Source organism: Rhyacophila brunnea, unplaced genomic scaffold, assembly GCF_057557595.1.
Source record: "Rhyacophila brunnea isolate RB1 unplaced genomic scaffold, BYU_Rbru_1.0 scaffold_12, whole genome shotgun sequence".
Taxonomy (NCBI): Eukaryota; Metazoa; Arthropoda; class Insecta; order Trichoptera; family Rhyacophilidae; genus Rhyacophila; species Rhyacophila brunnea.
The window spans coordinates 23,208,754-23,224,722 of NW_028232774.1; the positions used below are offsets into that span (position 1 = coordinate 23,208,754).

Genomic DNA, 15,969 nt, shown 5'->3' on the forward strand with positions numbered 1-15,969 from the left:
ATAAAAGTTTCAAGTCATCCAAACAACGTAAACATAGCATTATTTGTAATTAAATTACCAATGGTGTGTCATTTTCATTTATATAAGATAAAACATGACGGAAGGTGAAACTCAGGTTGCTAAGCACGATTCTTATAGAATAATATAAAATTGTCATTAATTAGTACCTACTATATTCAACATTATAAGGACTAATATTGTATTATATGCATGTTATGTTACAATGGTGATGCTTTGGTTACCATTATTGTAATATACATCTACCACCGTATTTATTTAATAATCTATGACTAACACCACCTAAAATAATTAGATGTCCGCACTGGACACATAGGTGCCTAATTTGTTAGTACCTACTTATTCTAAACGATTCAATCTGTGTTGTTTGTCCTTCCCTACTCACATTATTATTGCCATGGAAATGATAATAGGTACCTACATAGAATACAGATATTATGATAGTCGTACATTTTTATTGAAGGATATTCCTATTTTTTTTTAAACAAATTTACAAACAAAAATTAAGTAAAAGTTCTCTACACACTACCTATGTATTATTTATATTATTTTTAAAGTCACAAGCTACAATGCATGTAATAATAATTGTAATACAATAGGAACGTCCCAAATAAATAAACTCTGCAGAAGGCTATTCAATATTTTCTGCCCAAACCATCAATGGCCCAAACACATTTTTTTAGAAAAATTTATTCATTATTCATTGTAAAAATTGGGGTTACGACTTATCATAAATATTTTTTTAACACGAGTCAAGTTGTTGAGATGATAATAATTATTGAATCACAGAACAGATGTTGCCACTGTATTGTCCACCGGAAAGAATTCATAATGTTTTAGCAGATTTACACGAAGTACCTACTACGTAATTAAGCCTTCATTATTTTTATACACATCCACAAAATTATCAAATTGTTCGTGTGGCCAGAATTATCTTAAATCAGTTTGGATACCAGCGACAATAGTATATAGGTATATAATATGTAATAATATAATTATGTAAAAATGGCGAATTTGTATCCCACAGGAAAGTACTTATTAAAAACGATAATTGTAAGGGTGATTATCTACTCAGTGTTACGAATAAAAAGCGAATTTAACATAATAGACTTTTTAAAATATTATATTATAAAGCCTATTATAAGGACAGTATTCATCCACAGGTAATTTATAAATAAATGTCAAAGGTTAAAAATCCTCCTCCTGCAAAATAGTATTTTGGTTAATTAGCCCTTTTTACAATACACCGACGATATAAAGGTATTCGTATCGCCTGCTGAGAATTTTAACCAACTTTTAAGAGAACAAATTGTTATTAAAAATATGTTCAACACAAAGTTAAAATTAAAACACAAAACTTAACAGAAGCAACAAAATTCACTTACAAACAAGTATACTCATCATGACCTATGGCAAATAAATGAATGAATGTAGTAGTTATATCACACGATTTATTGTACTATAGTCGCAATTCAACAATAATGTAAATTACAAAACAAATGTAAACATCGTAAAAATAGGGGTTTACGACACGTCATAAACTTTTTTTAACAAAAGTCAATTGTTGAGATGAATATCATCTGTTGCCAATGGTTATTGGAGTGAATTCTTAATGTAATGTGGTTTTAGCAGATTTACACGAATTACCTACTACTTTATTATACCTTCAATATTTTTATAAATAACCACTCAATATCATTTTTTAAATGATCAAATTGTGTAGGTATGTGGCCAGCGTTACGTTACCTGCGACAAAATATTTTTCAATAGTTTCGGTTAACACGTTTCGCCTGATGACATTTTTAACCAACTTTTAGGAGAACAATTTTTTATTAAAAAATCAAGTTAAACACACAGTTAAAATTAAAACACAAAACTTACTGGAATATAGCAAAAAAAAAACACCAAACTAATAATATAAACAATTTTGTTTAGAAACGTATTTATATCTTAAATAATACAAAATATTTTAAAAGGCAACTAATAGGAATATTATAGCTGAATTGCACGAGTCAAATTATCAAACTTTTTTGTATTAATCTAACCACCGAAAACACAATTCATTCACCCGAAAATAAATGGCGAAGTAATAATTTTTGTCACTCCGAATAAAATAATATAATAAATTAGTAGGTAAGTAAATTAACAATGCGTAATAGTCAAAGGCAATATTGTATTGAGATTTGAAATGTTTCATCCTTTGGAAATTATTAAACAATGTAGGTATTTTTCTATAATCTAAGAATATAGGTATACTTTATTTTTGAAGAGTTTTCAAATAGTGTCAGCAAGGCACATTTTTTTGGGTAATAAAGTAATTTACGCTTGCAGCTGGTTGTTTCTTGTTATTTAGACAATGCATTTAGGCATGGACATATCGACACAAAATAAGAAGGTTGAAAGAAATTTAGGGATATCATAAATTTTATTTTTAACCCTTGTGCGCCCGGCACAACGTAACTTCGTTACTATTTAATTTTGACAAAAACTTTTGAAGAAACATTCATGCATAAATATGTCAATGTAACGAAACGGAACGCAATTTTAAATAAATCCACGAGCCGGAACGGTATTTTTTAAAATTTCACGAACCGCAGCGGCGCTCCGGTGCGTTCCGGTCCATTCCGAGCGCTGGCCCTAATTAATCTAATATTATATTCAAAGCTGACTGGAAGACGAAATAATGAGTTTAATAATTCTTGAAGATAAAAAAATCAGGAAGGTCGCCTCTCTTCTAATTATAGCAAGGAATCAATCATTTTGAGGCTGCTGTTGAGAGATGTCCCAAGACTACAAATTGTTATAATGGTTTTCGCAACGCAATTTTTCCATTGTACCTAGTCACCCAAGCATTTCAAACCTATAAGATACCTAGACGAGATAATATAGCTTGCCAGCGATTATTATTAACCAGTGCCCATACAGGTTACATTGAAGTTAAAAAAATATATGATAGATACCTACCTACCATTATTAATTTAGTGGCAATAGTCGTGCATGATTATCATTTTTAAGGTTTTATGCCGAATATTTATAATATGTACATATTTCTTAATTAATACATAGATATGGTGACGTTTATATATGAATTGGCCATAGTACCTATAGTAGTTGGCCGTTTCAACTTTTGGTTGATAAAATAAGGTGTCAGTCATTATTTTATTACGTCGTCTGTTGATATGTATAGCTTGGTCTCCATTTTCAGACAGAACAACTTGAACCAAAATTATTCCCGATGATTTTTTAAAAAAAGTGATTGGTGAAGAAAAATACAAAAACTTCAAAATGATAAACACCAGAAAGGCTGTGAAGACATCGCCAAAATTTATAAGTAACTTGTTTCAATATTGCGGAGTTATTTTAAAACATCAGAAAATGAAAAGACCAAGCAGCATTCAATTTCACTGCCATGAGGTAACAGCTTCTACTGTGCAAATACACAATAATATTGATGTACCTACTACCTATGTAGGTATTCAACAGTACGAACACTAAATTATATAGAAACACAGTCTAATCACGATCCGACAATCATACATAATATTTTTATCTCGGCAAGATGACATTGAACCATCCACATCTGTTTATTTGATACACTGTGGCAGGGCTCGAAATGGAACGGAACGCACCGGAGCGCCGTTCCGGCTCGTGAAATTTGTAAATTTATCGCTCCGTCTCGTGGAAAAATATGTTGACCGTCCAGAGCTAGATAGGCCATAGAATAGAAAATCTGACACACTTATTTTTATAAAATACACATACATTTGATGACTACGTAAATATCTTCAGAAAATTTGTCGAGCGCTCCGGTTCGTAAACTTTTCCATTTCGAGCGCTGCAGTGTGGATTTCAACACGTCTATTTGGCCATATAAAGATTAAATTGTGTGGTATTTTGGAGACGAATATTCAGTTAAAGGAAGTGGTCACAGTATTCAACAATACAGACGTCAGCAATGATGAAATACATACGTGGGAGCTACATTGCAAGACTTTAAAGACGTACAACCTTTGCCTACTCCACCTTCACCAAAGCGGTAGAAACGGTTAAAAAATTAAGATGTTTGGTGAATATTATTATTCTGTAGGTATTAACATTTGTTTTGCTTTAATTACTAAAACTATCAACATACTTTATAATATGTAAGATCTTAAATTTAGATTTATTTTCATTAAGGGGGAGAGGTATAGAAATTCATTATACTTCATTATCAAATTAAAGCTTTAAACATATTTTAATCGATCACTACCTATCTAAATACAATGGAAAAAATAAAATATATTTTTTTATTTCAAAGACAAAGCGATGGAGGAGACTAAACTAAAACAAAAGTGGGACTGATGCATGTCGTGGCACCAGCAGTACTGGTGGGGGTATGTGGCCCAGTGTTGCCATATTTTGAAAGTGGAATTATAGTACAGAGCCTCCAAAATTATAGTATTTGGGGATAAAATATAGTACGCGTTGTCATCTGTTGAAAATGAAAATTTTCCCAATTTTTCATAGTCGTCTCGTTTTTATTAGGAGAAATATTTCGCCGCGGGCCGCAGGTTCCCAATTTTTCATAGTCGGCTTGTTTTTTTCAGGAAAAATATTTTGCCGCGGGCCGCATGTTCCCAATTTTTTATGGTCGTCTCGTTTTTTTTAGGAAAAATATTTCGCCGCGGGCCGCAGATTTCCAAATTTTCGAAGACCACTCGATTGCGAAACGGAATTATAGTACTTTTATATTAAATTATAGTACGATTTTCAAAATTATAGTATTTTGGGCGTACTATACCTATTTTATATCGTACATAGTACGCGGACCAAAATTATAGTACAAATACTATAATTATAGTACGGTTGGCAACACTGATGTGGCCCTTTCTACCACTCCCACCACGCACCATCTGGAACATTGGGCCTATTGACCATAAAGTCTAGTTTGTAACCACAAACTGTTTATTTGTAAGATCTTAAGTTTAAAATGGTATTTCTTCCCATTAAAGTTTGATTTTTACTAAAACGCGTGTTTTCGAATACATATATACAGTTTTCAACAGCAAATATCTCATAAATGGTTAGAGATACAAAAAAAATTATGATATAAAAATTTTAGAAAATTTAATAAGCTTTAAAATTGTATAAAACAATATTTTTGCTACGACCGACCATTTTTTAGATATTTAAGTGAAAAACCAAAAAAAAACCAAAAATTTTGCGGTTTTTTTGCCCGCCAAAAGTTGTGCCGAAGTCATCCGAATTGGCAAACTTGTTTTTTCTTACTCATTATCATCTATACAAGACAAGTAGGGGAAAATAATCTTCTTCCCCACCTTTTGCAACCAAAAAGTACAGATTGACTGGACTATTTCTAGATTTGTTGTAAATTACCTATACAAAGTCTTTGACTCTGTTGACTCTTTATAGTTATAATTCTTTGCTTGACTTTAATAATCAAAACTCAATTTCTGCATAGAACTCAATTATATGGACTCCAATTTCTTTGATACCTACTAACTACCTACCTACTATTAATATTATCATTTTACGCGTATAAAATGAATTTTTAAAAATATATTAATTGATTACGATAGAATTGTATATTTATAGCAGTTATTGAATAATATATTATCATATTTGAGTTGATAGAATGAATTACTTTTATTTTTTGTATTTTTCATAAGGGGGCTTTAATTTCAATTTTATTTGACGTTTTTGGTAAAGGCTCTTTTGATATTATATTCTTTTGTAACAAGAGATTTTGTGAAATAAGTTGTAAATAGGAAAATTTTGACAATGTTGGCAACATATTATTGTATTCAATTTTGTTCTGTCAAAATTGAAGTCTAACTATTTATTGCTTCTATACAATATAATTTAATTTCTGTCCTTTTCAAACGTATTTTACTAAGATGGGTAACAGAAAGTCAATGAACATGGAAGAAAATTTCAAAAAGAATCAGGAGTTTATTACCTCCATCAGTAAAATAAAGGTAGCACATTAAATTGCCATGATTTGATTTGCATAACAGGAAATAATTCCGTTTCATGTAAACGTTTAACCTAAAACTATCGTTATCAAAGTAACTAATTGTCTTACGTACGGCTGTATTCATTTCCTGCTATAGATTAATGAAATTTGAGGTAATATATTATATTTGTAGATGGAGAGGCAACTTCAGATGATGTATCAGATGAGGGAAAGAAAAATGGCTTTGGAGCTGGCCAAAGAGAGAGAATTATGCAACTGGCTGATTACTTTTTACTTTGTGGCGACCATTGGGCTCCTAACAGGGTAGGATTATATTTATATTTGTTTTGGTAAAGATACAGTAGGTTCCTACTCCATATCATTGTTTGTTGTTGTCTCTTGATACCAAAACATAGGCAGAAATAAGTACTTTGTGGTTTGTTTTAATCTTAGAAACTAATGGTTTCAGGGTTTTCTTACTTAAAAAGATGTTATTATATTATGGTAAATTGTATACAGTGGAACCATGATCTAACATGCCAAGAATCCAAGCCTTCCTGCTTTTTGCATGTAGTTTCATTTTAGTACATTTAATGTCTGTTTCTCGTTTTTATTTCTAGCAATTTACTGCCGAAATACATAATATTCAGTGTTCAATTATAATTTTAAAAATAATTAATTTAACCGGTTGGCTGCCAGTGACGTCTTAAGACGCGAATTTTTCCGTAAATGGAACGCCGTTCATACAAAAATGACGTCTTTCGATGTCCCGCTTTAAACGGGATTTTACTAACGTAAATCAATTATTTTAATGTTTTTTTTTTTTTTAATTTTTATGTTGAACACACGACTTATCGTCTATTCAATTATAAACTATCATAAACGCCAATTTTTCGAAATACATTTTTTTACACCAATCGATTCTCTATGAAATTTCCAATATTTCTGTATAAACCTAAATGCATAGGATTATACTGAATTTAAGAAACAATTATTTTTATGCCACTTCTTAAGCCGGCTCGCACATCACAACTCGCCTTGTGTGCCTGACGGCCATAAATCAAATCTTCTGAGACCGCCGACGAATGTTGCATGCTACAACCTCGCACATCTGCCTAGCGGCAAACGTCAAACGCGAAAAAGGAGAAGTCTCTCGTCTGCCATTTTTATTGTGTTGATTGTATGAACAAACGTCAAACGCGGTGACCAGCGATGAGTGAGCAATGACAGTGTAGACAGAGACAGAGACAGAAATGGCTGATGGCCGCAGGCTGTGCGCTTGCGCGGAGTCGACTTTTTTTAGATACAACATGCAGGCTGTAGCAAATGCGACATGTTGCATCTGCGGATCGTCTCGCGTCGCAGTTGCATCGGCCAATCTGCGAAGCTCCATTTGATAACGTTTGTTTCTTGGTTTACGATGACGTCACATCGACGAATTCGTCGTAAGACGCATGCGGCGAGTTCTGATGTGCGAGCCCTCTTAGTATCCTAAGTGACATTATTTGCTAATGTATTGAATTTTTCATAAATTTGAAATTGGAAAAAATTCCCCAAAATTTATTGTAATTTGAAACACAAAAAATAATTTTTTAATATTTCGATATTACAGAACTAAATCGAATTAAGTATAGGTTCATAATTTCTAAATTTCGCTTTCCTGCACATTTTATGATTTGGCGTTTAGGACAGTCTAGAATTGAATAGACGATATATTGGGAGTATAGTTACATACTCAGAATTGAAACAAAATTCTTTTTTACCACTTGAAACGTAAATTCATTTTTATTTTTGCAATACAATTCGCGGCGTGCAAAGTACCGCCATACATACACCTACCGGCAGTAAAAAGGTTAACAGATTCAATTACATAAACGCATAGAAATCATTGAAATGAATATTGAGGTCAAGACGAATATCAGTAATTCTTTTTACTGCAGTGTCCAAGATTATGTTTACACAATGCGATTGATTACGTTAGTCAGGGTGGTCAAATGGCATTGTGTCGTTACCGTTAAGGCTTAAATATTGCGGTAGTTTATTGCTGATATTTTTCATTCTTATTTGCCGATTTCGGGAATGAAGCTTTTAAAATTACAGCGTTAAAAAAATATTCGAAAGAGGTAAAAAAGAAAAGTCTCGACTTTGATTTGAAACTGAATTTGTTAAATTTGCAGGTGAAAAATTTTGGCTGGAAGAGGTGGATCAAAAATTTTGAGATTAACTTTTTTTGCCAGTCCCTTCAAAAATGAAAAATCGGGGTTTCACTGTATTTACATCTTTTTAATAAATTTAGTAATCCTAGAATTACAATAATTTACGACTCCATTTAAAGAATTCAATGCTATATCATAATACAATTATCAGCCCATGCTCTCTAATATAATTTGTTGTATACTTCCTCAAGCTTCATACATTTTTGTTATACCTAAATTAATTTAATCTATATAGCTAAAACTCGATCCTTGTAAAAGTATTTTAAGGTAGGCCATTGTGGGATCTATAATAAATAGCTGCTGTATGGAATTGGATATGGTGACAAAGTAATTAATTATCCCAACCAATCTTGTTAAATGTTTCTAATGCCCAGCATGCACCTATAATGACTGCATTCCAAAATGTTTTTTAGTTTCCTAATTTTTATTATCATCAAAGTCTTAAATCTATGTTTTCAAAAGATTCAGCTTTCTCTTAATAATTTATAAAATATGTTGATCGCTTGGTATTTACTACATATATATTTTATTAAAACATACTGAGCTTTATGAACTATAGGTAATAAAATTTATGTTTGTAATCCTATAATTGAGGTGCTGTGTGTTGAACAAATAGAAGTGTACCGATGACCAAGTTGATTAAATTAACTTGAAAGCTAAATTTGTAATAATTATAAATTCTACATAATTATTGTTTTCAACCTTTATAAAAAATCTAAATGAGGACTTATTCTCAAATGATCCATTAATAGTACTATTGTGAGAAAATATATTGAAATTTATTTATGTTTTTAGTGTTTGAATGAGAAGTCAAGCCAATTCAAATTATATATGATTATTATGAAAATAATAAATCATAGTTATAGGAAAAAAATGTTTATAATTTTTCGTACAATGCAGTTATATGTTTGATTTTTGTTTGACACGTAATTAAGTATGCGTTGAGGTGAAAACTGCTCTTCACTTACTAATCGTCAGCACTGTATTCAATGTAGAAAGGGAGTTATATGTAATATGGGAAAGGGATAGTTGATAAAATCTATTAGATAAGTGTTCTAATCGAGTGGTGGGTGTGAAAATTTCTATTTTTATTATTTAATCCAATTACTTAATCAGAACTGTTTTGAGGTCTCTGTAGGCAGGCGTCAGCCATTTTTGTTTCTAGAGGCTTTGTGTGAAAATTTGTACATTCGTATTTCAATTCTTTTTATTAATCTTAATGATACTAAATGGGAATTTAGTACTTTTATTCTATCTTATTAATTTACCCATCTTTTACCATCTTCCAAGTGACAACAGTGTGCGCTGCTGCTTTGTGTATTATATATAAATTCTTATTTTGAGTTGTTTCATCGTATGTAAAACATGAATTGCATCACCCACATCATTTTCAGATTTCGAAGGACAAAACGATCATATGTTCTTGCACCAGTGTTGCCGCTCACATTTTTAACGGGATATCAAATCGACATGGCGTATGGAAACAAAGTTCACAGAATAAAACGTAAGTTATCACGATTGAGCCCTTCTCTGAAAAAAGAGTACTATCATGATAACGCTAGTTTTAGGTAAATCAGTAAAATAAAACAACATGCATTTGTCTACATACAAGTCATAAACTATTATTTCTAAGAAAATTGCATTGGTCGAAAAATTAAATTTTATGTGAACACCGTAACAACATCAAAACGTCACAAATGGGATGAAACTAATTGTCATTCTGTTACTAATAATATAAGTCATCCAGTATTGCTACATTCCAATGAATATTTATAAATAATTACAAAAGTCTGATTCATGTGTATTTTCATCCTTCTTTTTAGATGTACATAATTGAATCACTTAGACGCTAAACCCGCTCTGGAGGTTTTTTTGAGTTTCGAGTAAATCACATTTTATGTATTTAAGATGATGTTAATGCTAGTAGTGGTGATGTTTGTATACTGATTTAAACATATATTTAAAATCATGGTAGAGCGGTTTTAGTGTCCTGTTATTTCGTCTCTGTTCTGGCAGAACACACCAACTGGAGAATTAATACTAGTTTTGAGTAGTTTGACTTTGAAGTTGTTAAAAAGTTTGAAATTATGGTCTATCATGTGAGTTTATTAAGTAATCGTAAAAAGGATGACTTTAAAATAAAGACTGTTTATTTATTAAGAAGGTTTCCAGATGGTAAAGTTTAAAATAAAGAACATTTTGGTACTAACTCAATATGTCATTTTTTCGAATTAGTGTCTTCTGCCAGAACAGTGACGATTTATTCTAGTAAGAAAATCTTGCTTTGTATAAATATGTCGTAGTATACGGAAGTAAAACAATAATAGCTTGTTTTGACACACTTGGGTAGTCTATTGATATATTGATAACATGCATAGATGTTCCGCGGAAAGTCCTGAAGTACCTAAAAGATCTCAAAGACCAAGGATTTCAGGATAGTGCTATTTTTCTAGACTGGGCCTCAACTATTGATATCAACCTAAAACCACAGTTTTAATTATGATGCCTGCATATTTTTATCATAATTTCATATTATTTTATACTACATATGTATTTGTTTTTAGTTTTGCGCGCGAGGTGAAGTAGTGGCAGAGCGTACCCCTCTAAAGTCGTGTATCGTATATTCCTTGCTCACTGCGATATTTAATATAATTAAAAATCACTATGACATTACAAATCAATAATTTAAATATTAACTACTTTGTTTATCCACAAATATCATTTAATATTACAAATTGGAGTGTCTCCTTTAAAACCGTGAATAATTTGAGTTTACAGCCGATTAAACGAGTTAGCCAATGATTTTTCTATTTATTAATTCCTTATTATCATAAAAAATACCCAATGAAGAAATTATAAAAAGGATTTATAATATATCTAAGTCTTTAACTGCGCTCAATTGTCTGAGAATATCTTGGTGAACCTCCAACTCAGTGTCTGCCAAACTCACATGTCGCACCCTCGCAACTAAACCGCCACAAGTCCAAATTTACGTGTTTTGAGTTAATTACTACGTTTCATTGTCTATCGTTCATAGTATATGTACCGAAAATTTCATATCTATATTCACATAAGTCATCAAATTCAAGTCAAAATTTCATTCAATTCAATTCAAACATATTTCAAAAATACAGTACAAAAATGCGAAAGGTAAAAACTTCAAAGCTGATTTTCTCTGTATGACGTTTTTTGGATTGTGGCAGTTTAGTTGCGATGTGTGGTCCAGAGAAAGGAGACAATGGGATTAAACTAATACCAAACAATTTTACCGAAAAAAGGGCATTATGATAACCCACATGCTGTAGTTTGTAGCGAAAATGATTGTTTTGCATTGATTCAGTTATTTTAATTTGTTTCTAACAGAAGAAGCAGAAAATATCATGCATTTTGAGTCAGAGCTCTTGGAACTGCCGTGCGGAGTGCCCACAGCATCAGAAATCGATCAGGCACGCATGGACAATGAAGAACGGAAGAAGCTTCACCCTTCACTCATGTAATTTGTGAACAATCGTACATCTTACGACATAACGTTTTTATAATTAACCTTAAGGAAAGGTTTCATATTTTATTCATGTAAATAGCATTGATATATTGAATAATAGATGGGACATCCAATATAAGATATTTTCATTGTGTTGCCGATATATAAAAACGAATGAGAACATCATAACTCTAGACTCATTATGTGATTGATTGGAGTATTTGTTTAGTTATTTTTACAAGTTTAACAACACATTTGGCCACTTGTATGACAGTATCAACCGAAGCTCTATGAAAGGCAATAAGCGAATGAATTGCGCTCTGCATGCCTGTCATGGTCTGGCCACTTTTTGTTTAAGATATCTCATCTATGTCTACATGCAATGCTAAATGACAAGAAATAATATAGTTGTTTGAAGTTTCATCACAATGTTCATTAATAATTTAATGTTGGTCGTATTGCAGACCTGTTGCACATAGGTGTTCATATTTGTATTCAAATTAGTGCTAGAAATATCGAAAAAATAATAAAAATGAGTTTTATTTTTAAATAATCGATAATTCACCGTTTGTCAATTAGGATAATGTCACTCAAGTTACCATAATGTTTGCTACATAGTTTGTGAAAAAAAAATATCTTACAATGTCTTAATTCTCTTATCCTAAGGGTGGCCAACTTGTTTGTTGTTTTAATAGAAATTTGCATAAAAATTATCACGAGCTACCTACGAAGTTTGCATTATAAATAATCGTTGATTGTATTGATATGGTTTTTTACCTGATTCTTATGTTGTCTTTTAAAAAACCGAGTTTGAGCATTTGAATTATTGTACATCGCATTGGTATGGTTTTCACCAGAATGTGTTTTTCAAAATATAAAATCAGAATTGTTTCATGCAATTTGTTTCAGATTTAAATCTGCTTTAAAGTGAAACATAATGTATTATGTAAGTACATAAATCTGATAAAATCCTACATAATAACACCCGTATAATGTACTCGTGCATAGATTTACTGGCACCAATAGTGTGTAAATTCAACTATTGCGATAATAACTGTTCACATGTAAACGTGCTAACTGTCTCGCCAATCCCATTTTTCAAATTTATGTGAGACGTGTTGTTGTCATTTTATGGTGTTTGTGAAAAATTGTAAATGTCAAAACGCTTTGCACGGTATATAGGCAAGCTCGCCACTATCGTTCTACTGCGTTGGCGCAGATATCGCACGAATTCCAATTGTCGCGTGAAAATTTAGAAGCTTCTGAACTCTTTTGATTCATGCATGCAATCTTGCAACTTGCACGATAATACATGTCTGCACTTGCATTTTCTTGTTATGGCCGCGATAATACGGACTGTCAGCAGTAAATCCATGCATGTGTAAGCGGGGTATAAAGCTTAAATTGAAATTGTAATATTTTTGTAAACGGTTATATATTCATTCGTTACACTTAATTTTGATTCAAATGCTTAATTTATTGTAAAATCTTTTAATCTGTTAGAAACTTAGATCACCACTAACCATGCAAAAATGTGATGTTGTTAAATTAATAGTACGATTAACCTGTTGGCCATACCAATTCTAATCTATGATATATGAGATGGCTGTTTATACATACTAATTTTACTTTATGTGGTTTTTTTAAATTTTGAGTGACTTTGAGATGTTGCGTCTGAGATACTTAACGAAATTATTATTATTTTTTTGATGAAGACAGTCATAGTTACTTATTATTATAATTTTTTATTATTTAAGAAGTGATATTATTATTTTCAGAAGAGATTATAAAAACCTTGCTAATTATGCTAAAAATTAAAAAAAAACTTAAATAAAGTACTTTCAGTGATATATTTTTATTTTTTTTTTACATTATTATCATAAATTAATTTGTATCAATAACGAATTTACTAAATATTATGCGGATATTTTATCAACTACAACGATGAATCGAGTATCCCTGTTCTTGTGATTGTGGCCAAATATTTGACAACAATAAGTAAATACTTACATAATAATATTATAATGAAATCGAATAAGTGTAACATAATAATAATTATTGTTGTATATGTATCTGTAAATAAGTATTGAATCGTGGACAATAATATTTAAACATTAAAACATATTGTAATGTTGTCAGCAGTGATGTTAAGTCATATCGTTGTCTTACTCCGCAAACCTTCTATGTCCATATTACCAAAATTGTCCAGAGAAAATGAAAACAATGCTAAACTTTACGGAACACCTTCAGGTTTTAATTTCTTAATTCTAATTACACTGGAAGGCTATTTGATTACTTAACACTTACAAGCTTAGTAAATTTCAAATTCCAAAATCTGAATTGAAGTTATTCGTATCAAAACATGGATTTAGGAGGTTTGACATGTTTATATATTTAAGGATAAATGTCCAATAATTATTCAATATTGATATTTACAATCGGATGTTTTACTCAAATAGACAATAATATCTAAAATCACAAATTTACTTTACTTGTCTTTGATTTTTATATTTTTTAAGATCATTATACCTAGACTTTCATTTTTTCTACTGTTAATTTTTACGTTTACATATTATTATATTCTGATGAGGCATTTAATTTTTTTTATCTGTGGTGTCAGTTTTCCAAATAATAATTATGAAGTTTGATAGTTTTTGTGTATTTATTGTTGGGTGGCTATAGTTATTACCGGAAATATTCTTTATACATATACTTTTAACTGTTTTTCAATTTTACGTTAAATATTGTGTAGTACACTGGGGCCATTTAAGTACTATGTAAGCACATTTTTTTTGAATTCGGATCCCCTTTCCCTTTGCAAGATTACACGATAATATACCTTCTGGGGAATATTACTTGACATTTTCTTATAAATTACATATTTAAATAATTATTAATCCATGCCGTGTGAATAAATCCAGAGTACTAAAATTAAAATTTTTTTGATTTCATTAAAAGTGCTTTTATAATACTTGAATAGCCCCTACTTAGTTATATAATTCAACAATAACGAACGCGGTACATATGAATTTTCAATTATACTAATGTTTAATATTCATTCCTAGTATTAGTAAGTGATTGTTTACATAATAGGTATGGTTCCATTACAAACTCGTTTAAGACAATTTAACACTGTTTTGTGTGAATGCACAAAACCAAAAGTTTGTCAATAGTTCGAAAGCTAAATACAAGCGGAAACCTGTAATTGAAGTGTGACTAGTGCTATACAGAAAAATGTCAAATTACTAAAATCCGACTTTGTTATATATTATATTGACATTCCACCGCAAATATTATTTTGTCATGTCATTTTGATTGTATTTCTACTCATCTGACACGCAGTTCAAGCCTCTGTGCATTAACAGATCTGTGAACGTTGCAGACTATTTTATCAGCGCCGAGGAAGTGAGAATAGGATTCAAACTACCTTGGCAACGGAAGCTGGAACAGACTGCATGATTTGTCACTAATAAAAAGAAATTCCAATTTGCTGTACTTAATGAATTAATATAATGATATGTTGTTATCTTAGTCTTATGTTTTTATTAGTACTAATATCAATTCTTTGTATGAATCATGTCATCAATATGTAGTTAATTTAGACTTTGTTTAGTCTTCTCATTCAAATAATATGATTTATTTCTACTTTTCTATATATTTACTATATTTAACATTATTGTAATATGCTAATTTTAAACTGCTGTTTCCTCAGTGAGATATTTTGGCGAGAATTATGTTTCGAGCAGATCTATTCGAACTATAAGAAGCGATGTTAACAATCATTATTTTTTCCATCTCATAACTCCGGGATACTTAACGCTTGGAATACAGTGCTATGTTGGAATAGATCTGCAGAAGTCTAGAATCTAGCGGTCATGTTGACTGTTATCGTGAAATTCTGCACCAATATTGAGCATGCAATTTTTAAATAAACCTATAAAAGCACTAATTTCGTGTAAGAGAAATTTCACATGCTATATTTTCCTAATTCAATTTCAATCAAAAAGCATATCTTGTAGACGGAGCAATAAATACATATTATGTTATGGAAGTGTTCATTTTTCTAAAGCTACTTAATATTTACTCGGAAAAAATCTTCCAGGGAATTACATGTGACGTGTAATATTATCATGACATAGTATATTTTAAATATTGTACAAAATGGCTGAGCAAACTCGATTGATTAGACCTGTAATTAAAATTTGTTCTATTTTTTAAGAGATTTTGTCTCCTGAGAGAAACACGCTTCAATGCAGACACAGCCTATTAGAGTTAGTAGTATAAATGTGTATTTCTGC

The 15,969-nt window shown here is 30.9% G+C and overlaps 1 protein-coding gene across 1 annotated transcript; it reads left to right on the top strand.

Annotated features, from left to right (window-relative positions):
- Nucleotides 1–5,815: 5,815 nt before the first annotated feature.
- LOC147077929 (plasminogen receptor (KT)) lies at nt 5,816–13,518 on the top strand. The gene is made up of 4 exons (XM_085960945.1): nt 5,816–5,996; nt 6,168–6,298; nt 9,585–9,694; nt 11,554–13,518. Exons 1-4 carry the CDS (start codon nt 5,916–5,918, stop codon nt 11,685–11,687), a joined length of 456 nt encoding a protein of 151 aa, XP_085817071.1. The 5' UTR covers nt 5,816–5,915; the 3' UTR covers nt 11,688–13,518.
- The last annotated feature ends 2,451 nt before the right edge of the window (nt 13,519–15,969 follow it).

Excerpts from the sequence above, each read along its gene's own strand:
- LOC147077929 (XM_085960945.1), top strand. The coding sequence starts at position 5,916 with ATGGGTAACAGAAAGTCAATGAACATGGAAGAAAATTTCAAAAAGAAT. Across the intron at positions 6,299-9,584 it reads ACCATTGGGCTCCTAACAGG|ATTTCGAAGGACAAAACGAT; the intron begins GTAGGATTATAT and ends CATCATTTTCAG. Across the intron at positions 9,695-11,553 it reads CAAAGTTCACAGAATAAAAC|AAGAAGCAGAAAATATCATG; the intron begins GTAAGTTATCAC and ends TGTTTCTAACAG.